Source organism: Equus caballus, chromosome 13 (assembly GCF_041296265.1).
Source record: "Equus caballus isolate H_3958 breed thoroughbred chromosome 13, TB-T2T, whole genome shotgun sequence".
Taxonomy (NCBI): Eukaryota; Metazoa; Chordata; class Mammalia; order Perissodactyla; family Equidae; genus Equus; species Equus caballus.
In genome coordinates, this window is record NC_091696.1 from 30,229,335 (window position 1) to 30,256,633 (window position 27,299).

The following is a 27,299-nucleotide window of genomic DNA, read 5'->3' on the forward strand; positions in this document are numbered from 1 at the left end:
TTAAATAGATACTGGCAAACTGCCCTTCACGGATATATCACCGATTCTCATTATACTAACTTAAAGAGCTAGAGAAACTTTAGAATAGAAGAGACCTAGCCAAGCTCCTTTGCTGTCCAGGTAGTCAACTGATGCGGGGAGGGAAAGTGACTCACACAGGCAGTTGGTGGAAACACCACCAGAACCCATGCAGGTGCCTGGACTTAGAGTCTTAAAATTCTTTAATGTCCATTTTAACGTGTCATTATTTTGATGCTGCAGTTTGCTTACTTAATTGTAGTAACTTAAAATCTAATTAGTCATTATTCTTTCCGATTTTTTCCATCGGCTATTTTCCTACAAGAAACCCTTGGACAATTCTGACCTGCATGAGGTTTGCCCAGTGACCTACCTTCTCTCGTTCTGGAAAATGCTAGAGTTGCAAACTGCCTCTAGGGGTGCGGAGGTCCGCCAGCCACTCCCAAGAGAGTATTTAAATTACAACAAGGGGAACTAACCAAAGCACTTGTTCTGTAATCTCGCGGAGACCAATTTCGTAAACTGCTGGTTGATTTGTGACCTAAGGAAGTGGCAAAGTCATCATTGGATGGTACGGCTGTCAATCACCAGTGCTATAAATAGGGGAGGCCGGCTGCACCTCCTTCAGGAAGGCCGGGAGCGCGCGACGGGGCGTGAGTGCGCTGGCGCGAGTCGTGCCGGGGAGAAACTCCGCGGTAAAAGCTGTTACTCGGTATTAACTGGAGTACAGAATAAGAGGGACCTCTCCCCTCCCTTTTCCCCTCCGTGCCGGGCAGGCGTGATGGCGGAAGCCGCGGTGACAGGCGTCAGCGGAGAGGCGATGGCGGCGGCAGCGGCAGAAGGCTCCGCGGGCCCAGCGGGCTTGTCTCTGGGCCGGGGCTTCTCGAGCTACCGGCCCTTCGAGCCCCAGGCGTTGGGCCTCAGCCCGAGCTGGCGGCTCACGGGCTTCTCCGGCATGAAGGGCTGAGGCTGCAAAGTCCCCCAGGAGACGCTGCTCAAACTCCTGGCGGGACTGACGCGGCCGGACGCGCGGCCCCAGCTCGGCCGGGGCCTGGTCGGAGACCTTGAAGAGGCGGCCCAGGAAGCCGGCCTGCCGGCCAGGGTGGAACCCAACCCGACCTTCCCAACCCTGGGCATTGGGATGGACTCCTGCGTCATACCCCTGAGGCACGGGGGCCTGTCACTGGTGCAGACCACGGACTTCTTTTACCCCTTGGTGGAAGATCCTTACATGATGGGGCGCATAGCTTGCGCCAACGTGCTGAGTGACCTCTACGCCATGGGCATTACTGAATGTGACAACATGCTGATGTTGCTCAGCGTCAGCCAGAGTATGACTGAGGAGGAAAGAGAAAAGATAACACCACTGATGATCAGAGGCTTTCGGGACGCTGCCGAGGAAGGAGGGACTGCAGTGACTGGGGGACAGACTGTGGTAAACCCCTGGATTATCGTCGGTGGAGTTGCCACTGTGGTATGTCAGCCAAATGAATTTATAATGCCTGACAGTGCGGTTGTTGGGGATGTGCTCGTGTTAACCAAACCCTTAGGAACCCAGGTTGCTGTGAATGCCCACCAATGGCTGGATAACCCTGAAAGATGGAATAAGATAAAGATGGTGGTCTCCAGGGAAGAGGTAGAGCTGGCCTATCAGGAAGCCATGTTCAATATGGCTACCCTAAACAGAACTGCTGCTGGATTAATGCACACGTTTAATGCCCATGCAGCCACAGATATCACAGGCTTTGGCATTCTAGGACATTCCCAGAACCTTGCAAAACAACAAAGAAATGAGGTGTCCTTTGTCATACATAATCTGCCAATCATTGCCAAGATGGCTGCCATCAGCAAGGCCAGTGGACGCTTTGGGCTCCTTCAAGGAACCTCAGCAGAAACTTCCGGGGGGTTACTGATTTGTCTGCCAAGAGAACAGGCAGCTCGCTTTTGTTCTGAAATCAAATCTTCCAAGTATGGAGAGGGTCACCAAGCATGGATCGTTGGCATTGTGGAAAAGGGAAACCGGACGGCCCGGATCATTGACAAGCCTCGGGTTATTGAGGTCCTACCTCGTGGGGCCACTGCTACTGCTCTTGCTCCTGACAGTTCCAATGCCTCTTCTGAGCCTAGCTCTTGAGATGGAATAGCACAAGTTGTTTGGACCTTAGAGCCTTTGTACACAACCATGGACGATTCTCAAGAGTTGATTTTAAGAAGAAATTTCCAAAGAAGGCTGCCTGCATAGTAGTTCCAGCTGCCCTTTCTAGGTGATTTGAGTCAGTCCGTCAAAAGCTGCACATTCCACAGCCAGAAGAAACATTTTGGACTTTGGGGGGATGTCTGTTCATGTCTTGCGTGGAAGAGGAACAAAATAACCTGTTTCCTTTTTCCAAGAGCAAGATGAAGCTATTCTGGTTTGAGGGATTTTTCTTGGCACTGGGTTGATTTATTTCTGCACAGGGAGTGAGAGTTTTTATTAAAATTACATACACACACAAAAAGTAAATTGCAAAATGAAAAACGTTTAAATCAGAAGCAAATAAGTTTGGACCAATACTGTTGAGAAATCTAAATTGTTAAGAGAGATCTTATAATGCAATGTCAAATTCTTTATTAGATTTTTCTGAAATATTGGCTCTTTCCTGCTCTGGACAAGAATTGAGCAGCTTGTCCAATAACTGGGAAAGGAGGACCTGCAGCCATCTGACTTGGTCTCTGTTAATGACGTCTCTCCCTCTAAACCCCGTTATGGACTGGGAGAGGCAGAGCAAGCCCCAGAGCCCAGGCCTTGGTGGTCAATAAGATGTTAAATCTTGTGCTGAAAATTCCTAGTGATTTAATCAATAAAGACTAATTTCTAAGGAAATAAATAAAAAGGACTTTGTTGAAAAATTCTTCCAGCTAATGTTTGGATCCTTGGAATGCTGAATCTTTTACAGTCTTATAAAAGGAAGCAATTGGTACATTCAGAGTCGGGCAAAGTGGAGAGAGAGTGTTTTCCCTGATCCTAGACCTGGGGATTTAGCTCCCAGATTTAGGTTTCACCATCCCCCTGAGTTAACAATGAAAGACTCAAAACAGGCATAAACCCCAAAGATTAGAAAGTGGGGGAGGAAATAGCAAAAAAAAAAGGTGTCAACAATTCTTGGAAGGTGGAAACCAGGGGGAAAAGGGGTGACTGACTTAGCAGAATAAAGAAAGCCTAAGTGTAAATGCCTTCAGGGTTGAGGAATACTACCAGGAAGTAAGGAGATATTCTCTGGAGGTACTGAAGAAGGTGAGGTCAAGGGGGAGGATAAAAATGGATAACTGGTTTGGAAGTTTATACACAGGGTAATTAGAGCTTTGAAGTTCTCCCCGATGTCACACAGCCAAATGACTACCTCTCGCCTCTGCAGGTAAATGGAGGTTTATTTTCTGGAAAATGTGAGTTAAAAAAAACACAGCAGAGGACAGGGGGCCTGTCCAAAAACAGAAGAATAAAGACTGAAAAATGAGACTGTCTCAGCCCCTTCCTCCACCTAGCTATTAAAAACAGTATCCAGGAAACTTATAGTGCCCCTGCCTGGTGCAAGTGGAAGACAGGAGAATATTCCTCTGGAGAAAATAAATCTGCCCAGAAAAAAGACCCATAATATAAAGATTTAGGGAGCACCAGTGAAAATTTCTGTACCAAGAAGCTTCCCAGTTGAAAAGCTTCACTCAAGCACACTTTTTAATGCCTCATTCTTAAATATGAGTAGTCAAGGATCACCAAACATTTGAGGCAAGCCTCCAACCTGAAATAAGTCAAAGCAAACAAAAAACTCAGGAAAGAGACAATACAGGGAGCAGACGCAAAAATAAAAAAGAAAGCAGAAATAAAAAGATAAAGAACAAATCACTTAGAATATAAAAATATAGCTAAAATTTTAAAATTTAGTAGAAGACTTAGAAGGTAAAGTTGAGGAAATTTATCAGGAGAACAAGAAAACCAAAAAGACGCACAATAGAAGAAAAAGAGTATGGAAATCAGAGGTGAGCCAGGAGGTTCAACGTCTAAGAGGAGTTCCTTCAGAAAGACCTACTAAAGCTGATGGAAGAAAGAAAACTATCAAAGAATAATACAAGAAAGTTTTCTAAAACTTAAAAGATGTCTCACATACCTTTTTTTTTTTTTTTTTGAGGAAGATTAGCCCTGAGCTAACTACTGCCAGTCCTCCTCTTTTTGCTAAGGAAGCCTGGCCCTGAGCTAACATCCGTGCCCATCTTCCTCTGCTTTCTCTGTGGGACGCCTACCACAGCATGCTGTGCCAAGCAGTGCCATGTCCGCACCAGGGATCCAAACCAGTGAACCCTGGGCCACTGAGAAGCGGAACGTGCGAACTTAACCGCTGCGCCACCAGGCCGGCCCCTCACATACCTCTCGAATTCCCAGCATAGTGAATGAAAGAAGACCCAAACTAATTTTATTATTAACATTTAACACAGCAGCCATAAAGAGATCCTAACAATAATAATAGCAAGTATCTATATACTGCATACTCTGCCGGGCACTGTTCTAAGTGTTTTCTATGTATTAACTCATTTAAACGTCCACTAACCCCATTTTGCAAATGAGGAAGCTGAGGTGCAGGGAGATGAAGAAATGTGTCCAAGGTTGCACAGGCAGTCTTCTGGGCAGTCTGACTCCAGAGTCCATTTGCTAATCACCATGCCCTCCTAAAATCTGTGGGAGGGGAAGATCACAAACAAAGGTTTGGGGCTAGAAATGCTATCAGCCTTCTCAAGAGTGAATTGGAAGCTAAAAGACAATGAAGCAATGCCTTCAAAATTCTGAGGGTAAATGATTTTCTATGCATAATTCTACACCTAGCTGCATTTTTCAAACAAATAGAGTAAGGATATTTTTAGACATGCAAGGTATCAAAGTGCTTTCATCTCATTCACTCTTTCTCAAGAAACTACTGGAAGACATGTTCCAGCAAAACAAGGGAGCAAACTGAGAAAGAGAAAAACATGGGGTCTGGGAAACCCAACCTGGCACAGGAGAGAGGTGAAGGGAAGTCTCAGGCAGCAGCTGTACAGCAGGCCTAGAGAGCAACCAGTCTGTGCTGTAACAGGAGACTGGATGGCTTCCAGGAAAAGGAAATGACAGAATATCGATACATTTAATTGTGTGAAAAATTGTATTGGAAGGTTAATGGAAGATGTAAAAAGAATTAGTGATAATTACTATATAGAAAACAGCAAATGGCAAAAAGCAATGAGGGGGCCAGCCCGGTGGCATAGTGGTTAAGTTTGCGCGCTCTGCTTTGGTGGCACGGGGTTCGCCGGTTCGGATCCTGGGCATGGACCTACACACCACTTATCAAGCCACACTGTGGTAGGTGTCCCACATATAAAGTAGAGGAAGATGGGCATGGATGTTAGCTCAGGGCCAGTCTTCCTTAGCAAAAAGAGGAGAATTGATGGCAGATGTTAGCTCAGGGCTAATCTTCCTTAAAAAAAAAAAAGAAAAAGAAAAAAGAAAAAAAGCAATGAGGCAGTTATCAACTCCAACTAAAAATAAAATCTTGTGTAACAAATGAAATGTAATCATATACAGTATTCCGCAATGAGTATTTACATAGTTAATAATATAAATACTAACAATAAATAAACAAACAAATTTGATCAGTTTTTCCCCTGCTCAAAGCTCTAAGATAGTTTTCCATGAAATCCCTGCTCCCTCTCATGGCACTTCATCTCATGGCACTCTCCCTACTTCTCTCACTAAACTCTAGTCCATTAGCCTTCCCATGGTGCTTCAAACAAATCAAAATCCCCTGTACTTTCAGTTCCCTCTGCCTGGAACCACACCTCAGGCTCTCTACCTGGCTGGCTCACTCTCAGTCCTGTCTCAGCTCAGGAAAAACCTCCTCATAAAGCCCTTTCTGACCTCAACCAACTCCTAGCTACTCTCCAACTCATCACCCTATTTACTGGCTTCATAGCTCTTATCCTAATCTGTAATTATCTTGAGAATTTATTAGTTTACCTTATAATTGTCCTTTCTGCTAGTATGTAAGCTCCAAGGTGGCAGGGGATGTTCTATATCCTCACACCTAGAACACGTCTGGTTCGTGGTTAGTGCTCAGAGTATACTGAACGAAGGAAGGAATGAGTGAGTGAGAGTGAGGTATGTACTGGGGACCCTAGCACCCTCTACTTTCACACTTTCTTTGCTCTTGGTGTCTCCTAGCTGTGGAAGCTCGTACTATCAATCTCTTAAGGCTTTGGAGAAGAAATTCAGGACGTGGTCCTGATTGCCCACTTACACAGCTCTCTAACTGGTTCATTTTCTAGCTTGGGGTTGGCCCAAGAAAAGAGGAGGAAAATGATTGCTTGCTTCCATGGCCTCTTAGTTAACCCAGGAAGGTTAGAGGTTGAGAGCAAGGTAGGCATCCAACTTTTCCCTGGGGAAGTGCTAGGCAGCAAAATGGAGGTAGCAAGTAGTAGAGGTGACAGGGCCTTGGGTGGAAACCAGAGCAAGAATCACAGGTACAAACAGATGTGAGGAAGGTGATGGAGGAAAAGGAAGAGGAAGAAAAGGACAAGGAAGCCAAAGGAAGAAAAGAAAAGGAGAGGAAGTTGAAGCCAGAGGAAGATGAAGACAAAGGACAAAAGGGCAGAGGAAAGGCAGTAGCAAGGTGACCACAGCACATACCACACACACATAAGCTGCCTCCTTTACTCCCCTGTGGCAGGTGGGGAGACTGCTTTCACTTGCTGAGGAGCACTGGGGAGTACTGGTGACCTTCAGCCTTCACCCTTCCAGGCGATCTCATCCCAGATAAGTCTCCAGGCCTCAGATTCCTCCTCTGTAAAACAGGTGCAGCCATACCCAACTATGGCAGGGAAGTCATGGAAGGGATCCCATGAGACGTGCTTCTGTAAATTAGTATTTATTAGATCTACTCAAGAACCAGGCCCAGGGACACAAGAGCCTGACGCTGCTTCTGTTCTACAGGAGAGCCAGTTAGGGGGACATCTAGAACAGAGACACTAACCACCCCAAAATTAAGATGAAGAGTAGTCAGTGCCACGAAGGCTAAAGTGGACGAGGTGTTATAGAAAGCCAAATTATTTCCTTTTTGGAGGAAGTTTGGGAAAGCTTCCCAGAGGAGGTGGCTTTGAAGCAGGGCTCTGCAGGATGAGTGGAATTTGGATTTGGATAAGCAGAGAAGGGGATGGGCATTCCAGAAAGGGAGAACTGTGTGAGCAAAGGCAGGGAACAGGAGGGTGGGGAATGTCTGGCTGGATTTCAGCACGCCTGTAGGGGGATAAGGCTGGATAAGTAGTTTGAAGAAGGACTTCTAAGGGTGTTGGGGACTCCCTGGTCTGAATGGGTGAGGGTAAAGATTGCCAAAAGCCTCTGTCATGACTCCTCCTGAAAAATTTAATAAAAACAAATATTTTAAATTATACTAGCACCCTTTCTCTCATCTCCCAGTTCAAAACCAACAAGGCCTATGGCTCTACCTCCAATAAGCACAGTACTGCGGCGGGTGCTGGGGATACAGCCATGAACAAAATGCATATGGTCCTGGTCCTCCCAGCACACACATGAAGGGTACTTGGAAGCCACCTAGGACAGATCCCCATGACATAGATAGGGAAACTGAGGCTCAGAGAAGAGAAACAATCTTCCCAAGGGCATTGATGGATGGGTTCTCAATCACCTGACTCCTAGGTTCCCATCACACTCACTTGTCTCTGGGACCTCTGACGGGCCCAGATTCCCACATGCTGACCCTACCCACCCAGCTTTATGGGCCTCTGCTACTTGGTTCTCCAGCTGATGCCTCCTCCTCGACTCCACGGTTTCCAAAAAAGCCTTACTGGGACTAGTTGTACCAGCCTGGCTGTAGAGAAGGTGGCCAAACAAAAAGAAGAGTAGCAGAAGGGCCTCAGTGTACATGTGCATGTCTCCCTGTCCCAGCCTGTCCGTCGTGTCATTAAACATTTGATAGACTGCACTGGAGAAACACCTTTGGTTTGAAAAGACTACGGCACCCAGTTTCTGGGAGGATAGGCTCATAAAGAGCCAATCACAAACATGGACTAGAAGACAAAACCAAGCACACCGAGGCCCTGACTAAAGCAGGGAGGTTGGGTTGCCTAGATGTGTCTGAGGAGAATGGAGAAAACTGACTGGAGGTGAGGGTGCGGGTGCAGGAAGAGCCTGGAATGAGGAGTCCAGATGATGGGGCTGTTTCTCTCTCTCATGAAGGCCGCCCCCCCAACACCCAACTCTGTGCTGTGCTAGAGCTGGATTTGATTGGTCTTCAGAGGATGATGCTTTGGAGCCAAGAACTTGGATGTCCCTGCAGGATGCTTTGCAAGAAGCTTACAGCTCAGCCAGGGATCTCCTGGGGGGAGGGCAGAGGCAGTCCCAGAGAGAGTGCCTCCTCCTTCCTGTCAATCTCCAAGGGTCATCTGACCGGTGAGCTCTAGAAGTCCTGGGCCTTGACTTTCAAAAATCTGAGATGCAGTGGACTCCCAAGGAACCTGCTTTCCAAGTGGTGTTTTATATTCCAGTAAAAGAGTTTGGGTTTCTTGTCTGAAGAAGCGTAGCAAACACCAAGGGAAGGTGCTAGGGGAGGTACCTGGCTCCTGAAACTTTCAGTTCCCAGATCTATAAGGCAGCTCAATGCTCTGGACTTCAGACCTGTATGTCCACCTGCCTGCTGGACATTATCTGGATGTTCCAGAGCCATTTTGGACTCAACGTGTCCCAAAGTGAATTCATTACCTTCCCTTCCACCCCAACTCCTGGGTCTTCTGTGTCCTCATTTCAGCAAATGGCAAAATTATCCATCCACTTACTTAAGCCAGAAACCCAGGAGTTACCCAGGACTCTCTCTTTTCTCCCCTCTCTCATATCCAACTTCCATGTTGCCTAATCCAGCAGCAAATTCTGTGCTCTCATCTTACCCGGAAGCTCAGCTGCATCCAAATCAGATGTCCACTCATTCTGGAACGCTTTCTTCTTTTGGCCTCCACAACACCACACTCAGCCAATTTTCCTCCTACCTCACCTGCCTCTTCTCTTCTGCTCAACTGCTAAATGTTGGAGTACCCCAAATCTTGGTCTTGTCCACCTAGATTCTTGTATTAGTTATTCTTCTCCATTTCCATGACTTTAAGTACCATCTAAATGACTGAGACTACCAAATATGAATCTCTAGTTCTGATCTCTCCCCGAAACCTCAGGCTCATACATCCACCTGCCAACTTGATATGCATCTTCAACTTGCTTAAACCAAACTCCTGATGCCACATGTGTTCAATCTGGCACCTCATCTTCCTCATCCCAGTATGAGTCACCATCCATCCACCAAGTTGCTCAACACTCAAAACCTATAAGCCATGCTTGATTCTACCCTTTCTCCCATCCCCCTCCTTCAAAACCAACAAAGCCTATAGATCTACCTCCAAAATAAATCAACATATCCACTTCTCTCCATCTTCACTCACCATCAGCCTGGCCCAAGTCACCATCATTTCTTGTCTGGACAACTGAGTACCTCATCTCCCTGCTTCTACTCTTGCCCTCCTCCAATTCATTAACACAGTAGCCAGAGGGCTCATAAATATGAAACACGATCAACCGACTCCCCTGTCTAAAACTTCCCAAAGGGTTTCCATAACAGTTAAAATCCAAAATAAAATAAAATATAAAATAAAATCCATCGTTGATTGATCTGATCTGGCCTCTCTTTACTTTTCCAACACCATATCCAACCATGCTCCTTTCTCACTACATTCCTGCCACACTGGAATTCTTCTTGTTAGAATCTGAAAGGACTTTCCTGCTTTAAGCATTGATGTTCCCTGTACCTAGAGCTCTATCCCCCTTGATTTTTGCTCAGCTTAAATGTCACTTTCTCAAAGACAGGTAACAGAAAACCGAACTAAAAGTGGTTTGGCCAATAAAGTGATTTATCATCTTATACAACCAGAGTCCTAAATTAAGGCATTTCTGGAACTTGTAAAAATAATTGCCTCAGCAATGTCATCAAGGATCCAGGTCCTGTCCATCTTGCTATCCACCAATCCCAGCTTATGAGCTAGCTCTCCTCACAACCTGATCCTCACATACCAACATCTAAAGAGAGAAACATCCTGTGTCTTTTTTGAAAAGAGAACTAAGAACCTTTCCCAGAAGTCTCCAACAGACTTCTCCTAACTTCTCATTGTCAAGAACTGGGCCACATGCTCACCCATAACCTGACCAATAGCCAGGGCAATGGGGCCACAAGTAGAGGAATGTAGACCCCAGAACAACATCAAAGTTCTACAAGAATGGATGAGGGGAAAGGGCAGTTGAGTAGATAACCAACAGTGCTTACCACATCTTCCCTGGACCATGCAATCTAAAGTTGCCACCACTTTTCATAGTATTTAAGTACTGTAACATTAAAAAAAAATTTCATAGTATTTATCATCATTTGAAAAGTGAAGTTAATAACACAGATTCTGAAGCCAAACTACCTGATTTTGAAACCTGGCTACCACCTTACTAGCTGTTGAGTTAAATTACTCAATTTCTCGGTTTCCTTATATGTAAAGTGGGGATGATGATCATAGTATTACCTACCTTATAAGGTTGTCGTGAGGATTAGATGAGTTGCTGCAAGGATTAAACATGTAAAATACTTTAAACTGCTACCCTGGTTTCAGTTCACTCCTAAAGCCCAGCTGTATCCTGCAGACATTCTTGTATCCTTACAATAAATTCTCCTTTCTGCTTAAACTCTCCATGTCTGGGGTTCTAAACGGCGCGCCACACCCTTCCCCGCCCGGTCATTTCGCCTTCGCGCCATCTGACGCCCACACAGGAAGTGACGCGCCTGCGCTCTCCCCATCCTCTGCCCTCTGTCTCTTCCCCTGGTCGAATCTGGTACCTATACCTTTAAGATGCTTGGCCAAGGCTGAAGAATTCCAGGGCCTGGACGTAAGAGTACACGCTTGAAGCTCTCTCCGGTTGGTCCAGTCGGGGTAAGAGGCGGGCAGTAGTAAACTCCACATAAGTAATTGGTCTTTCCTGTTGGCCCCGCCCCATGAAGCAACCACGAACGTCTGTGATTGGCCAGGGCCTCTGGAGGCGGGCTCCGTGCTTGCGCCCGGTTCTCCAGTTCAGTCGCTGCTGCTGCCCGGAGAGCGGCTTGTCCATGGCGTGTGGGGAGACGCGTGGGGACACGGGGGCAGAGGGCACTGCCGCTGCCGGCCCCTTCAGCTTCAGCCCGGAGCCTACGCTCGAGGACATGTAAGCCGTCCTTGCCCAGCCTAGGCTGGGGAGATAGCCCCCTTTCTCCCTTTTGTTGGGAAAGGTCCTTTCACGTGGTCGGGAAGAAGGGTAACAGCTGTGAGTGGGTCCCAGCTCTGGTGGCTAACCCCGGGCGAACCTTCTAACCTCCTTATCTGCAAAATGGGCTTAGCAATGTACACCTGAGGCTGCGGAAATGGTGACGCTCGGTGAGTAATATTAGAACTAGCCCTGGGGAAATACCGAGTCCGATGCTGCTTCCGCTCGGCCTCCGTCCTCCAGGAGTTGGTGTTAGGACCCGTGCAAATGCAGTACTAAGAGGTGGGAGACATTATTTCTTGCTGGAGGAAGTCAAGGGGGGCTTCTTAGGGGAAGTGCCCGTGGAGCTGCACTCTGTAAAATCGGTAGGACTTAGATATGCAGAGATAGGGATATTCCAAGTGGAGGAAACTAGCAGCAGCAGGAGATGGAATAATGGGAAAGAAGCTATTGTTAGATGTCGGTAGAGTTTAGAGTCTGTTGTAGGGGTGCGCCGTTTTATAGAGGAGGAGACCAAGTCCCACAGAGAAGAAATGATTTGCTTCAGACTGCCCAAGGAATTGCAGAGTCCCCTGATACTTAATGCCCCCATTACATCACAGATACCTGCCTGGGCCCTGCGTCTCGTCTTGCATCGCCTAACCCTGAGACCTGGGCTTCCACCCCATTCTTCTATTCCAGCCGCCGCCTCCATGCGGAGTTTGCTGCTGAACGAGACTGGGACCAGTTCCACCAACCTCGGAACCTCCTCCTGGCCTTGGTGGGGGAAGTAGGGGAATTGGCAGAGCTCTTGTGAGTAAATGAAAAGAGTCCTGGAAGAATCTGTGTTGTAGGGGATGGGAGGGGAACATTTATTTGATGATCAGATATCCATGGCTTCGTTTTCCCTCCTCACTGCTAGGCTCTTGTGCCTGATGGCTTGGGATACAGAGATGACTCACCAGTCCCTACCCTTTTTGGGCACCCAGTCTTCTGGGAGAGAAAGATGTGAAAACAGCAAGCAGATCCCCATCTAAGAAGGGGTGGTGGCAACCTTCCTTTACCTCTGCCTCTGGAGTGGAAAGGAAGGTATTCTATAGAAGATCTGCCTATGGCATTCCAGACAGGGACAACTGTGTTCCCCCTGCTACAGGGGGAAGAGCACTCAAGGCAGAGGGAGCAGTAAGTGCAAAGGCCCTGTGACTGTTTGCCCTGTTGGCAAGACAGAAAAGGCCAGAGTGGCTTCAGGTGGGGAGTGAGAAGGAGAGTGGTGGATAATGACATTGGAAGAGGAGGAGTTAGCTCATGCAGGACCTGGAGGGCATGGTCAGGAGTTTGGATTTTATTCCAAGCACAGCTGGGGGACTTTTAGCAGGGAAGGGACAAAATGTAATGTGTGCTTTTAAAAGATGGTACTTGGCAAGAGTAGATGAGTCAGTGGGCTTCCACAGTGGTCCAGGTCTGAGGATTAGTCTAGGGTGGCAGTGGCTAGGGCTAGAGAGAAGTAGAATTGGGTCTGGAGAAGTGAAATGATCTCTTGGCCACTCCTTTGCTCAGGTAGGGACACTGAGTGAATCATCTATTGGGATCTCTTCCCCACCCTGACTCTACCCAGGGCCCAAATGGGTTGAGTTGTCTTTGGAGGAAGTTCCCAAGAGGCGGGAGCTTATTGCTGCAAGGACTGGGGTGCTCCTAAGAGAGGCGGAGCCCATTGTCCTAGCTAGCATCTGTGTGTGTGCCCCTACCTGTGTTCTGCCCCCAGTCAGTGGAAGCCTGATGAGGCTGGCCCCCAAGCCTGGCCCCCCAAGGAACGAGCAGCCCTTCAAGAGGAGCTTAGTGATGTCCTCATCTACCTGGTAGCATTAGCAGCCCGCTGCCGTGTGGATCTGCCCCAAGCAGTGCTCTCCAAGATGGACACCAACCGGCAACGCTACCCAGCACATCTGTCCCGCGGCTCTGCCTGCAAGTATACAGACTTGCCCCACGGGGCCACCTCTGAAGACCAGGCTATGGGGCCTGCAGACCTTGCCTGTGAGTCTATGGGCCAGGCCTCAACCTAGAAACATGGACACAGGACCTGCAACTCAGCATGGCATCTGAGGAGCAGACGGTGGCCTGGCCTTGAAACCTTGTTCTAGTCCTTTCCTAACAGATCATGGGCCTGGAGGCCCTACTTCCTGAGGTCTGACGCCCAAGAACCTCCAGAAGACAGCCTCCTGGTATTTTCTCCTTTAATAAAACTTTTGGCTAGCAACTTCTAGATTCTTCCTGGGGTGGCCAGGGAGGGTCTGTCTCAGGTGCTGGAGAGGGGCACTGGGATACCTGAGCCCAACTCCCATGTTTCTCTATTGAACCTCCCACCTGCAAGGCAGAGAGATCTGTTTTCTTTCAAGTTCCCCGCGGGATCTCAGGCAAATTGCTTCCCCCTGCTGGGACCTCTAAGGGAGACTGGAGGCTGTATGTAGTGTTAGAAGCCCAGATTTTGGAGCCAGGCTATCTGTGTTCAAATGCCATCTTTGATACTTATGAGCTGGATGACATTCATCAAATTATTTCATCTTTCTGTGCCTTTAGATGTGGAATGAAAATAAAATGAAATCTAAATGAAACATCTAAAATGACAATAATGGTATCTACCTGATAGGGTTGTAAGGTTTAAGTGAGTTATTCTAAGTAGAGTGCTTAAGCCAGTGCCTTGCACATAGTAGGGACTTTATAAGTTTGCAGTTATTTTCAACTCAAAACTTGCAGAGGCCCAGAGCAGGAAATGTCAACAGTTAAAGCAAGCCCAGGGCCTAGAATCCAGTCTCAGTTCCCCAGTACAAATCAGGATCAGGTCTCTGATGTGGAGAATAGGGCTTCTCTCTTCTTGAGCTTGGGCCCCTTGCCCTCTCCCTTGCTCTCCTCAAGCCAATTTCTCACTCTACCTCTACACCTAAAGATAGAGTTGGGTGTGTATGGTTTACCTGTTGTGTGACCTCGGGCACATCACTTCCCTTTCTGAGACACCCATGGCCTGCCTCACTCACAGGGTGGGGTAATGCAGGGGAAAAGACCTTTAAACTATTTTTTTATTGCCCCTCTGAGCCTATTTCCACGTCAGTAAAGCGAGGGATTCCTCTTTACTGGCCTCATTCCTCTTATTAATGACCCTACTCCCTCTTAACCAGTTACTTCTTTTACTTCTCAGGTAAAACAGAATTCAGACCAGAAATGCTTCAGCTTTGTGTTCCCAAACCCACCTTTCCTCTCCTTACCAGTGATAGCTCTGATTTCATTCCCTCTCCTTGATCACCTATCTTCTCTCCCCTCTCTAATCAACTTCTCTTCTTTCCGTTAACCCTCCCCGTCAGCATATAAAGCGCAATTGAGTCTCTTCCCTATTGACAAGATAAAACCAGCAAACTTTCTCCAGCTACTCCCTTCATGCTTTTCATGGCCAAGCCTCTTCAAAACAGTTGTCTACCCATCTACTCTGCTTTCTCATTCTCTCATTTATACCCTTACCCACTCGAGGCTGGCTTTAATCTCCTCCCCTCCACTGAATGCTCTCACCACTTTCCCAGAACTCTTAGAAATACAGTGGACATTAGAGTAGCATCTGACTGAGCCTACCACTCCCTCTGAGACTTTCCTCTAGATTTTCCAGACAGCACATTTCAGGCTTGCTTTCTACCTCCAGCTGTTCTTTCAGACTCTTCTCGAGTACCCTCCTCTGGACGTGGTGTCAGGCACTCCAGACCTGGTGTCCAAGCTGGTATTTCTAATCACCTCCTTAACCCCTCCACATGTACCTCACTTAAAATGTCCAGATTGGGGTGTGCCAATTGCTACCACTTCAATTCCTCTCCTGCACCTCATCCTGTGCCCCTACCTCATGGCCTGCAGTCACCCAAGCTAAGAAATAAGGTTAGCCCCCATCTCTCCTTTCCCTCATCTTCGGGGCCACTCTAACTCCTGTGAATTTTAGCTCCTTAATGTCAGATACATCCCTCCCCTCTAATCCCTCAAGCCCTCTTTGCTGCCTTGGACCCTTTCACCTGGCTTCCAAGGTCCCTAGTGGTCTAGCTGCTGCCAACCTCCTTGCTTTTTGTCCCTACGTTCTACCCTAGGGGACATCTGCAAGCTCTAACAAGTCTGGCATGCAGTTGGCTTTCTGGCATGGGGCTTTCTCCATAATTATCCAACCCCATCTCTTAGCCTTCAAGACTATCTTAAACATCACCTCTGAGAAGAGCCTCTCAACTATAAGACTGCGTTAAAGACCTTTCCTGTCCAACTACTTCCCCCCATCAGAGGTCCAATAACAATGGACAGCAATTGCCTCTTCACTTGTCCCTGCCCTGCTGTTCACTATGTACTCATCTGCAGAAATGGAGATAAAAGATTTATCTAACTTTGGGGTGCTTTGGGGGTGAAAATGAGCTAATGATAATAATGAAGCCTTAAAGCCTTTAACATAGTGCTATAAGGTTTCCACTATTTCTTGTTTCTTTACTAGACTTGAGCTCTATGAGGTACATGGCTGCTCACCAAAGCGCTGCAGAATGCAGTGCCTGTTTGATCTAGAACGTGCTATACCAGATTTGAGAACACAACCAAACTACAAACCCAGTTCCAGGAACCCTTTTGGACTTACAGCCCCACTTGGCTCCGTGACAACTCAAGTCCCCTAAGTCTGGGGAAAACCCCAGTTTTCCTCCTTTCCCCACCCACCTCATTCACAGGCACGGGTGGGATGAGGATATATTTTATTCACTAACATGGGCCAAGGGGATGTAGTGACGGGGAGGTGGGCACGATTTCCAGGGACCCTGGTGGGTGATTCTCCCTGTCTCCCAGTTCCAGGGCAGCCAGGCCTGCCGTCCCACTCTTTCCCAGACCCGGGTGGCAGGGCAGGGAGGAGCAGTCCAGGTTAATGCAACCCCAGTTCGCGGGTCCCACCGTGCCCTTGCTCAGCCGAACGCTTGCATCCCGCATAGACAGTAACGGTGGCTCAGCTGCCCTCACACTCGGGGCAGCGCTCGGTGGCTGTAGCGGCAGTGGCACCAGGGGGCAGCTTGAAGTCCCGGCCGCAGCCCGCACAGATATAGAGGCGCCGGCGCATGTGCGCGCGACGGTGGCGAATGAAGTGTGAGCTGAGGCGGAAACGCCGGCCGCATTCGGCGCACGGGTAGGGCCGCTCGCCCGTGTGCGTGCGCGCATGCTCCGCCAGGTTGGAGCGGTGGCCGAAACCGCGGCCGCACACGGCGCAGCGGTGCGGTTTTTCGCCCGTGTGCACGCGCCGGTGCTTGGCCAGCGCAGAGCTCTGCGCGAAGCGCGTGCCGCAGTCGGCGCATGCGTACGGCCTCTCGCCCGTGTGCGTGCGTCGGTGGCGCGCCAGGCAGGAACTGCCGCCGAAGGCGCGTCCGCAGTCCGGGCACGCGTACGGCTTCTCGCCCGTGTGCACGCGCAGGTGCTGTGCATAGTTGGAGCTCTGCGCGAAGCGGCGGCCGCAGTGAGCGCATGCGTACGGTTTCTCGCCAGTGTGGCGCCGCCGGTGCTGGCGCAGGTTCGAGGCGGCCGAGAAGCGCTTGTCGCACTCCGGACACTCGTAGGGCCGCTCGCCTGTGTGCGTGCGGCCGTGTTTGGTCAGCGCCGACTTCTGCGAGAAGCGCCGGCCGCACTCCGTGCACGCGAAGGGCCGCTCGCCCGTGTGCGTGCGTGCGTGCTTGGCCAGCGTGGAGCGGCGCGCGAAGGCGCGGCCGCAGTCCGGGCACGCGTGTGGGCGCGCCGGGTCGGCCGGCGGCGCTGGCGCCTCGCTCGGGACCTGCGGGGAGAGGGGGGACAGGTCAGCCCGGATCGAAAGGCCCGAGAGCCAGAGTTCTGGGTCTGTACACGCTGCAACCTCTCAGTTCCCCGTTTGTAAAATAGGAAAAGCAAAGGTGCCTGCCTCAGGTTGTGCGCATTAAATAATACATTAACGCACATATGACAATGCCTAGTGTCATTCTAGCTATTATTTATTAATTCAACAAATATTTTTATTGAGCGCAAACAATGTACCAGACTCTGCTCTAGGCACTGGAGATTCAGCATTAAACTTAAAAAATTCCTTCTTTCAGGAAGAATTGGTAAGGAGTGCTGGTATTAGGAGGATGCTGTAAATTTAGAGTTGTTAAGATACCTTACTGATAGAACATGAGCAAAGACCTAAAGGAGGTGAGAGAGCAGGCTACACAGGGAACCGAGGCAGGAGTTTGCCTGTTGAGTTCTGGAATAGTAAGAAAAAGTAACTAGGGCAGAATGCATGAGGAGGAGAAAAGACACGGGGTGGTGCTAGAGGGGATCTCTTAGCTTAGGACCTTGTAATATGAACAAGATGAGGAACCTTTAGAGGAGACGTTAGGCATTTTTGAGCAGGAACATGAACAGATTAGGCTCATGTTTTAAAAGGCTCCACAGAATGAAGAAGGGGAGAGGGCAGAAGCAGGAGCCCAGTGAGGAGGCTACCGTATTGCAGTCATCTGGCAAGAGAAGACTGGCCCAGACCCAGGTGACAGAGGTGCAAAGCGAAGGTGGTGAGAAGGGGTCTGCTTCTTGATGTATTTTGCAGTTTGAGACAACAGATTTGATAGTAGATTAGAAATGAGCTGTAAAGAAAGAGTCAAAATGACTCCAAGGATTTTGAGTTTAGCAACTGCAAAGGTGGAGGAGTTGCCATCTACAGAGAAAACAGTGGGAGGAGCAAGTTGGTAGGTGAGATGTTTTGGATGTTACCTCCAATTCTCCTTGGACACGAGCTCAGGACAGAGGCCTAGGCTGGAGATACTGAGAAGCCGTCAACCTATCTATGGTTTTTAAAGCCTTGAGACTGGATGAGATTACCCAGGGAATGAGCAGAGGGAACCTGGGGCAGCAAGATGAAGAACAGCCAGCAAAGAAGACAGCAGAAGCAGGCAGTCTGTGAGGTAGTGAGGTAGGAGAGCCAGGAGAGCATGGTATCTCAGAAGCCAGGCCAGCACCCAGTCCAAGCTCTTTAATAAACTTTTTTTTTTTCTTTTTTCCTTCGGTGAGGAAGACTGGCCCTGAACTAACATCTGTTGCCAATCTTCCTCTTTTTGCTTGAGGAAGATTGTTGCTGAGCTAACATCTGTGCCAGTCTCCCTCTGTTTTGTATGTGGGAGGCTGCCGAAGCATGGCTCGACCAGCAGTATGTAGGTTCCCGGCCAGGATCCAAACCTGTGAACCCCGGGCTGCCGAAGCAGAGCACATGAACTTAACCACTACACCACCAGTCCGGCCCCTCTTTAATAAACTTTTAAGAGCAAGCACCTAGGGCCAGTCCCCTGGCAGAGTGGTTAAGTTTGTGCCCTCCGCTTTGGCGGCCGGGGTTTCACCAGTTCGGATCCTGGGTGCAGACATGGCACCGCTCATCAGGCCATGCTGAGGCAGTGCCCCGAATGCCACAACTAGAAGGACTCACAACTAAAAATATACAACTATGTACCAGGGGGCTTTGGGAGAAAAAGGAAAAAAATAAAATCTTTAAAAAAAAAAAGAGCAACCACCTTTTTTTTTTTTTTTTGAGGAAGATTAGCCCTGAGCTAACATCTGCTGCCAATCCTCCTCTTTTTGCTGAGGAAGACTGGCCCTGAGCTAACATCCATGCCCATCTTCCTCTACTGTATATGTGGGACGCCTGCCACAGCATGGCTTGCCAGGTGGTGCCATGTCTGCACCCAGGATCCGGGCTGGCAAACCCTGGGCAGCTGAAGCGGAACGTGCGAACTTAACCACTGCACCACTGGGCTGGCCCCCAAGCACCTATTATTTTTTAAGCTATGAGGAAGAGGGCAAGGGTAAAAACCAAATACTACTCTGTGGCCGAAAATGAGCCAGTTTCATGAAGTCTGGACTTCTAGAGATAAAAATCAGAAAAAGAAATGCTTTGCAAGAGGCAGGTGAAGGGAAACATTCTATATTAACAGTAGAATGAAGAAGAGTATCGAGGGCACATTGCTCCTTTCTTAGAAAACAGAAGGCTCATTCCACCAAAAGTAACGGTGAGCATCTGCTGTGGGCCAAGCAGTCAGGTCCCTAATGAGATACTTGGCACATATTAAGGACAAGACCGTGTTAGCTTCTCCCCATATTCGATCTCCACAAAGTAGTTATCACTTTTCTTATTTTAGAGATAAGGCAACAGGTTAAGAGAGGGTAAGTGGCAGCTAAGGAGCAGTAAAGCCTTTTCTTTCTCAGGCTGCAAGGAGGGCAACTTCAAGGCCCTCAAGATCCTTTGTAAAAAAGGTAGCAGTTTTTTGGTAACCAACACAGAAATTAGAAAATAAGAAGGTTTGGGAAATTAGTGACCAGCTGAGGGAACTCTGGTTTAAACAGTACATATAATGATAATAGTGACAACGACATTGTAGTGTAAAGCTTTGACAATGCTATTTTGTGGACATTATTGTATTAAATCTTCCTGATACCCCCTTGAGTCAAGTGTCAAAACTATCTTTTGATAGTTGAGAAAACAGAGATTCAGGGAGATTCAATTCACATAAGCAGTGGGAGTCAGGACCGACTCGAGAGCGCTCGCCCTTAACCATTAGGCTACACTGCTTCCCGGCACTCGCATAGCCGAGATGTGACTGGCGTTGGACTCCAAGTCCCTGGCACTCTCCAAGAGAGATTCAAAGTTAAAACACAACTTGATACTTTAAATCAAGGAACTCCCCACAGGCAGGTCTGGCACAATCTGAATTCAAGGTCACACTTTGCAGTCTTGCCTTGGTTTTGAAATCTGTTGGGTTTGTTTCAATATGTCAGCCATTGTGGTGAGGTCTTTTCTCATTATATCTACCTTTTTCTGGCCCATTTTTCTTCGGCACCCTTCTTTTCAGATGATTTTGACCAGCCTGAGGACTTCCTTTGCTGGGTTCATTGACTTACAAAAAAGAAATTCTTCACACAAGTACACACAAGTATCTCCAGCTCCAGGAGGAGGGGCCTTGGGTGCCCCCACAAAGAATCTTGGTAAGAGGGGCTGAGTCTAGCTCATTAAGACCCTGAGCAAGTCACTCCCTTCCCTTGTCTCAGTGAACCAAAGCAGGCAAGGTAGTCTAGGAGAGAGAAAAATTTCCCAGCCTGAGGTCCGCACATCACAGGATGCAAGAGGATACTAAGTGTCATATAGGCAAATTTTTATCTTATTGTAATTATTATGTATTTATTTTCACAGATATTAGAAAAACAATGGATCACATGAAACCCACAATTTCATCAATATTCTTGTTTAGATGAAGGCAAATTTCTTTAACAAAACGGCGTGAATCTATGTGAAGAAAAGCATTAAATAAATGAGCACCAGAGGTGAGCGATACATGTGGTAAAGACCAGACTAGGTGATCATTAAAGGCCCTTCCCTGGCTTAGATTCTACAACTATTAGATTTAAAAATCAGAATAAATGGCATTTACATTGTAACGAGAAGGTACTATGGGGATACAGTGTAGTATCATAATACAATAATCCAAGTATTCGAAGTTAAGTGATTTTTGTATTCCTGCTTAAGTATTTCTTTTCTCACCAGGGCAAACGTTAACAGTTTCCTCCTCAGATATTAGTTTTCTAATTAATAACAACAACTACCATTTACTGAGCACTCACCCTGTGCCAGGAAGTGTGCTAAGTGCTTTTCACCATGTTCTCGTTTTAAATTCTCACAACACTTTGAGTATGGTATCGTTAGCTCCATTTTATGAGGAAATAAGACTCAGAAGTGACTGCCCAAGGCCTGATAGCTATTCAATAGCAGAGTCAGGGTTTGAAACGAAGTCTGTCATTGTCCAAAACATGTATTTTCTTCATCTTGATACAATTCTATCTCACTGACCAAGTTTGAGGTTACCTACAACAGCTTATCTCCCCACCCCCTGCCCCTGGACTCTTGCAGCCATCAGAATCTCCCTTCTTTTTGGTAGAAAGTATAATAAAATATGATCCCTCCCCTCGAGCTCCTTGCTACAGGAAGTGTGGTCCACAGATAGCAACATCAGCATCACCGGAAACTTGTTAGAAGCGCAGAATCTCAAGTCCCCTCCCAGACCTACTGAATCAAAATGTTCATTTTAATAAGATCCCCAGGTGATTTGTATGCATGATAAAAATTAAGAAACCTGGCCTAGAAGAGAGAAGAGCTTCTCCTGGAGAAAGCAGGTGGAAAAGGTGAAGAGAGTTTTACAGGCTGAAAGACCACATGGGCAAAGTCTCAGAGGTGAGAAAGCGCCTGATCTGTTTGAAGCTTGGGCATGGAATGGGTGTTAAGTGATTAGAGACGAAGCTAGGACATGAGGTCAGGCGGTGAAGAGCTTTGAATGCCAGGCTTAGGAGATGAGGCTTTATCCTGAGAGAAACAGAAAACCACTCAAGGCTTTAAGCAGGGAGAGATGGGATCGGATGTGCATAGAGCCCTCTGAGGAAATCTTTCTATTCATTAAAGATAGATTGGATTCTGATAGGCAGTGAGAGAATACTCCAGCCCGAGGGCAGCATAATTAAGGCCTGTTCTGGACAAGGACTGGCCATGGGATTGGGTGACACCTAAGAGTCACAGAATGTCAGCACTGGAAGGAGTTTTGAGATCACTATTTCATAGAAACTGAGACTCAGGGAGACCACACAGCAAGTTAACGAGCTATCTTGTGGGCACAGTGCTAAATGTTGGATGTGTGTGTAATCCTCAGTTCTACCCGCCTCCTCCAAATCCAGTCCCCCAGATGATACTTCTTAGGCTGGTATCCAAGGATCTGAACTTTCATTATCCCATTTTACAGATGAGAAAGCTGAGGCAAAGCTGGTAAATGGTGGAAGTAGGATTTAAACCAATGCTTTTAACTGCTACATGACAGCCTACATACCTTTCATGACTCACCATGCCCACCCCCCACCTTCCCATCCTTAGCTCCAGCCAATCCAATCAAGGGTTCCCTCTCTCCGTCTTCTCTCCACTGCTGCCACTACCTTAGAGCAGGCCACCAGCCCTACCCGGCCTTGTCTCCCCACAGCAGCCAATGATTCTTCTAAATAGTAAATCCAATCCTGACCCTCTGATTTGAGGCTTCTGATGGCACTGCATAATCTAACAGTATGTTCAAATTCTTATGCTGGCTTTCAACACCTTTTATTCTCTGGCCACACCTACTTCTCTGGCCCCATCTCTAAGCCTTTGCTTTTGCTGTTTCTCCCCTGGAATGCCCTTCCTCCTCCTCCATTTGCCAACTCCCCACTAAGTCTTCAAGGCCCAAGCAAAAGTCATCTCCATGACACCTTTCCCACTGCCTTGAGTTGTATGCCCTCAGTCCTCTGTATAGGCCTCTGTGTTGGTTTCCCTGTTCACTCCCAGCCCCAGAGTTCAGCCTTTCCCAGAAAGGCCTTTGATAAAAATGAGTTGAGGGAGGGGCTGGCCCCATGGCCGAGTGGTTAAGTTCGCGCGCTCCGCTGCAGGCGGCCCAGTGTTTCGTTGGTTCGAATCCTGGGCGCGGACATGGCACTGCTCATCGGGCCACACTGAGGCAGCGTCCCACATGCCACAACTAGAGGGACCCACAATGAAGAATATACAACTATGTACCAGGGGGCTTTGGGGAGGAAAAGGAGAAAAATAAAATCTTCAAAAAAAAGAAAATGAGTTGAGGGGGCTGGCCCTGTGGCCAAGTGGTTAAGTTCACGTGCTCCACTTCGGTGGCCCTGGGTTTCGCTGGTTTGTATCCTGGGCACAGACATGGCACCACTCATCAGGCCACGTTGAGGCGGCATCCCACATGTCACAACTAGAAGGATACACAACTAAAAATACACAACTATGTGCTGGGGGGTGGATTTGGGGAGAAAAAAGCAGAAAAAAAAAAAAGATTGGCAATACTTGTTAGCTCAGATGCCAATCTTTAAAAAAAAATTTTTTTTAAATGAGTTGAAAAATCTCCAGAAGGATGACCTAGCCTAAGGTCCTGAACTTTCAAGAGAATAATGAATAGCAGCAAATATTTACATAGTGTTTATGATATGCCAGACACATCTAACTCTTTACATGTATTAACTCATTTAATCCTCACAACCGCAAGAAGTAGGTACTGTTATGATTTCCCTTTTACAAACGAGGAAACTGAGGCACAAAGAGGTTAAGAAACTTTCCCAAGGTCACATAGCTGATAAGTGATGGAATTGGAAGTCGACCCTAAGCTCTGGAATCTGGGTTCTTAACTTAGAGGCCAAAGGTGGAGATCAGGGGATCCACAGGGCCAGAAGAGGCAGGCGGAGCTCGGATGATAGGCCAAGGAGGCCTGACAAAAACAAAACTAAATAGTTATTTTGACTGGAAGAGGAGGCCAAAGCAGCCAGCCCCCTCCCCCTAGGATGCACCACACCCACTAGGGGGCAGCACAACTTCCTTTCCCTGGGACCTGGCCGGTGTGCAGGAAGAAATCAGCCGGAGGCAGTCCAGAAACCCTGGCCAGCCTGAGCCCTCCAGCTGGACTGGGGGCTCTTCTGGCTGGCGTGGGAGTCCTATAGGGTTCTGGGAAGTGGAAATGTACCTGGTGGCAGTTAGGGCCTTGAATGGGGAAATCTAACTCATATTCTGATCTCCTTAAAACTCCTTTCTTTAACCTTCAACACCCTCAGGATGAAACCCAGACACCCACCTAGCCCGTCAATCACCCTCCTCTCCTCCAGGCTTCAGGACAACTGAACCACTTGCCTTCACCTCTCCCAGCGCCCCACTCACTCCTCTGAGCCACTGAAAGGGCCAAACCTCCTTCCCTTCAGACTCCCCTCAGCCTCAGATAAGCCATCCCTTTACCAGCTTTGAGACCTTGAGCCAGTCACCAAACTCCAGTTTCCTGGGCCTCAGTTTCCTCACCTGTAAAATGGAACAAATACTACCAATGTTATAGAACTGAGGTACTTAGAGCATTGTCTGGTGCATAGTAAATGCTGCCCAAGAGTCAGCTGTCACTACTGCTCTTACCTAACCTGACCTCCTCCCCACACGTAAGTCTGTGATAAGTTCCCATCTCTGGTCTTCCACACCCCCGGTGCCTGCACCCATTACAGAGGATTGTGGCTGGGTGGTTACTTGTCAGTCTAACCCCAGTAGACGTCAAGTTCTATGGGGAACCAAGGATAGTGTTTACTCTCCAGCACCCAGCACGGAGCTTGGCACAGTAGGTGTGACATCCATATGATGGCAGCATGGGTAGTGGGGCAGAAAAATGGGTGGCCAACCCTGAGATTCTAGGTCTTAAGATTCAGAGAAAAGTAGGGGCTGACTCCCTTGGCTTCTGTCTGAGGGAGGCTGGACCTGGACCAGATGTAGGGGCAATGGGGCACCAGGGTGTGGGACACGTACCTCCTTGTTGTCCATAGGGATCTTGAGTTTCACCACTTCATACTTCTCCTCGCCCTCATCCTCCTCACCCTTCACCAGCAGCACCATTTCCTCTTGCATCTCTTCCTCCTCCTCCTCCTCCTCTGTCTGCTGTTCGCCAGGCATCTTGGCGTCCTGAGGTGGGGAGCTGGATCAGAAGCTGAGGACCTGCCCCCCCAACTATGGCCCTGGCCCAGGCAAGGTGGTGCAGCCGTGGCTTCTCCCGCCCTGCCCTGGTCTCTAGGTCTGGCCCTCTCCCCTCCATCCCAACCCGGCTCTAGGCCCCAGCACTGCCCCGGGGCTAGTTCCAAAGACACTCGTTCACCCCACTCATCCCGGCATTCAAGGCCCTGAACAGTTCGAATCTCCAGCCCCGGCGAATCGCCACCCTCCCTGCGCTGAGTCACTCCTCAGCGCCTTAGTCGGCGGCCCGGAGCTCTAGGGCATGGGATAGAGGCGGGATCGGGGCGGAGACCCTGGGTGGGTAATGCACTCACCAGCCGCAGGTTCGCCGCTCGTGCTGCCCCAGGCCAGAGCGCCGGGCGGTTGGGCACTCTGGGAGGCCGCGGCTCTGGGGGCGGGGAGGGGCGGGACCTCTAGAACGGCCGGTCATTGGTCAGAACACCTAACCCCGCCCCCTAGGAGGAAGGGCCTAGAGGACCCAGGCGTCCGGTCCAAACTGCCCCAGGAGGGTGGCGAGCCCAGAGCCAGCAACCTCCGCTGTTCCACAACTCCCAGGGGCCCGTGGCTGCCCCATCCCGGCGTTCAAGGTCCTCGCAGCACGGTTGTAACCTACCTTCAAGGCTCGTCTCCTGTGGCCAGCTCGGAGGTCTCTGCTGCGGCCAAGCGCGTCTGCTCCGCCCGAAATAGGCCACGTGCACTCCCGTCCGGCCTCGCCCTCTCGCTGGCGCCCCGCCTGGAGGGCGGACCCTGTTGCCTCCTCACCTCGTCCCTTCCCTCTTTTTTCCTCCTCTCCCGTCTTTTCTCCTTCTTTCCTGACGTCGCCTTCCCGGTCTCCTGGTCTTTGGGATATCTTGCTCCTTGAATGTATGCTTCCCAAATCAACAGCCCCCAAGCCCCCGCTGCCGCTTGTTGTGTGGTATGCCAACTGTATGCCAGCGTTGTGCTAAGCGTTTTACACACCTGATCTCCTTAGATCCGCACAAAGGTGGATCCATGTTACAGATGAACTAATTAAACTTAAGGGAGGTAAACCGATTTGCCTCAGTTACTATACAGTAAGGGTTGTCATAGCATCCTTGACAACCAGTAGATAGGTAAGAACCTTGACAACCCTAGGTAGAAAATTAGTAGCCCATGGCCGCAGAAGTATCTTATTTGACCCTCAGGGTATTTTTACTTTTAAAAATTAGTTTCAAAAAAAAGAGCAGTCTTTCACAAATTTTAATTTCCAAGATTTAAAAATTGGGATATGTCATATAAAGATATGTATTTTCCACTTCTCTTGAAAAAGATACTAATTCTACCATTTTATGAACGAGGCAACTAAGATTCAGAAATGAAAGAAAAGAGAAACAACATTCAGTAAGTGCTTACAATCCACAGTCTCTTTACAACAGCCATGTGGAGATCAATAATATTATCTCCCTTTGACAAAGGAGGGAACTAAAGCTTAGAGAGCTTAATTAGTTTGCTCAAAGTCACATAGCTGGTAAGTAGCAGATTCCAAAGCTCAGGCTCTTTCTGCTGCACTAAACTCTCAGAAATGAAGTTACATAAGGACATTGGTGGCAGGGCCAGGACTTAAACCTGAGTCTCAGTCTGCAGAGCCCAGGGCATAATTTGGATGTTGGGATTACATCTGGTCAAATTGATGCTCTTCCCCAGAGCTGGGAAAAGGGGGCAAATGCCTGGATACTCACACTCAAGATCCCCAAAAGCCACTTTGCTTGTGTTCATTCTTTCATCAAGTATATATTGAGCCCTGCCATGTGTCTGGCGCCATTCTAGGTATTGCAGATGCAGTAGTGAACAAAACAGACAAAAATCTTGGCTATTATGGCACATCTAAGGGTGTAAAAAATGTAAACAAGTAAATAAACAAGATAATTCAGATAATGCTATGTGCGAGAAGGAAATAGGGCAAGATGATGCAACAGGGAGTGGTTATGGTTGGGGCGGCTTCTTTAACGTGGTCGAGGAAGGAATCTCTGAGGAAACAATATTTGAGATGAACTTTGATGAGAAAGGGTTAGCCATTTGAAAATCTAGAGGAAAAGTGTTCTAGACAGAACTTCAGAGGGCTTAAGGTGAGAATAAGCTTGGCATCTTTGAGGAACAGAAAGAAGGCTTGTGTGGCTGGAGCCAAGTGAGTTAGCAAGGGGAAATGTAATGTGGGAGGTGAGGAGAGGTAGGCAGGGGCCAGATTATGGCTGGAGCCCCACCTCTAGCAAAAAGTAAGGCCTTCTTGCCCTGATTCAGAGAATCAGTGAGGAGACTCAGCTGGGAACACTGAAAGTCCCTACTGGAAGGTCCTCCTGCTGTGGGAGGACTTTGAAACAGATGCTTGCAAAAGGAGGAAAAGGACTCCATCCATTTACAAAC

The 27,299-nt window shown here is 48.3% G+C and overlaps 4 protein-coding genes and 1 long non-coding RNA gene across 12 annotated transcripts in view; 3 read left to right on the top strand and 2 right to left on the bottom strand.

The window, feature by feature from the left end:
• ITGAL (integrin subunit alpha L) overlaps positions 1-10,924 on the bottom strand; it is a 73,991-nt gene extending 63,067 nt beyond the window's left edge. For 2 of the 7 annotated variants that reach the window (XM_070231912.1, XM_070231909.1), the window contains exons 1-2: positions 10,640-10,924; positions 6,704-6,857 (exon numbers count right to left, since the gene is read on the bottom strand). The gene's annotated coding sequence lies outside the window, so the exon portion shown is untranslated. Of the gene's footprint in view, positions 1-391; positions 1,225-6,703; positions 6,858-10,639 lie in introns of those variants that run through there. The other 5 variants (XM_070231914.1, XM_070231910.1, XM_070231911.1 and 2 more) reach the window with 3 other exon arrangements.
• On the top strand, positions 645-2,909 carry SEPHS2 (selenophosphate synthetase 2). The gene has a single exon (NM_001170339.2). It carries the CDS (start codon positions 800-802, stop codon positions 2,150-2,152), a length of 1,353 nt encoding a protein of 450 aa, NP_001163810.1. The 5' UTR covers positions 645-799; the 3' UTR covers positions 2,153-2,909.
• Positions 10,925-11,087: 163 nt separating the features above from the next.
• Positions 11,088-13,944, top strand: DCTPP1 (dCTP pyrophosphatase 1). The gene is made up of 3 exons (XM_001501399.5): positions 11,088-11,308; positions 12,029-12,139; positions 13,089-13,944. Exons 1-3 carry the CDS (start codon positions 11,103-11,105, stop codon positions 13,384-13,386), a joined length of 615 nt encoding a protein of 204 aa, XP_001501449.3. The 5' UTR covers positions 11,088-11,102; the 3' UTR covers positions 13,387-13,944.
• Positions 13,945-16,060: 2,116 nt separating this feature from the next.
• On the bottom strand, positions 16,061-26,641 carry ZNF771 (zinc finger protein 771). 2 transcript variants are annotated; one of them, XM_003362744.5, is made up of 3 exons: positions 25,531-26,641; positions 24,717-24,869; positions 16,061-17,135 (listed from the first exon to the last, which is right to left on the bottom strand). In XM_003362744.5, the coding sequence occupies exons 2-3, from the start codon at positions 24,858-24,860 to the stop codon at positions 16,323-16,325; spliced, it is 957 nt and encodes a 318-aa protein (XP_003362792.2). In that variant the 5' UTR covers positions 24,861-24,869; positions 25,531-26,641; the 3' UTR covers positions 16,061-16,322. The 2 variants fall into 2 exon arrangements, with proteins under 2 accessions (XP_003362792.2, XP_023471764.1); XM_023615996.2 differs by lacking the exon at positions 25,531-26,641 and adding an exon at positions 25,232-25,357.
• Positions 20,212-22,905, top strand: LOC138917133 (uncharacterized). The gene is made up of 2 exons (XR_011424660.1): positions 20,212-20,344; positions 20,550-22,905. It is a non-coding gene; the product is annotated as an uncharacterized lncRNA (long non-coding RNA).
• Positions 26,642-27,299: the final 658 nt, after the last annotated feature.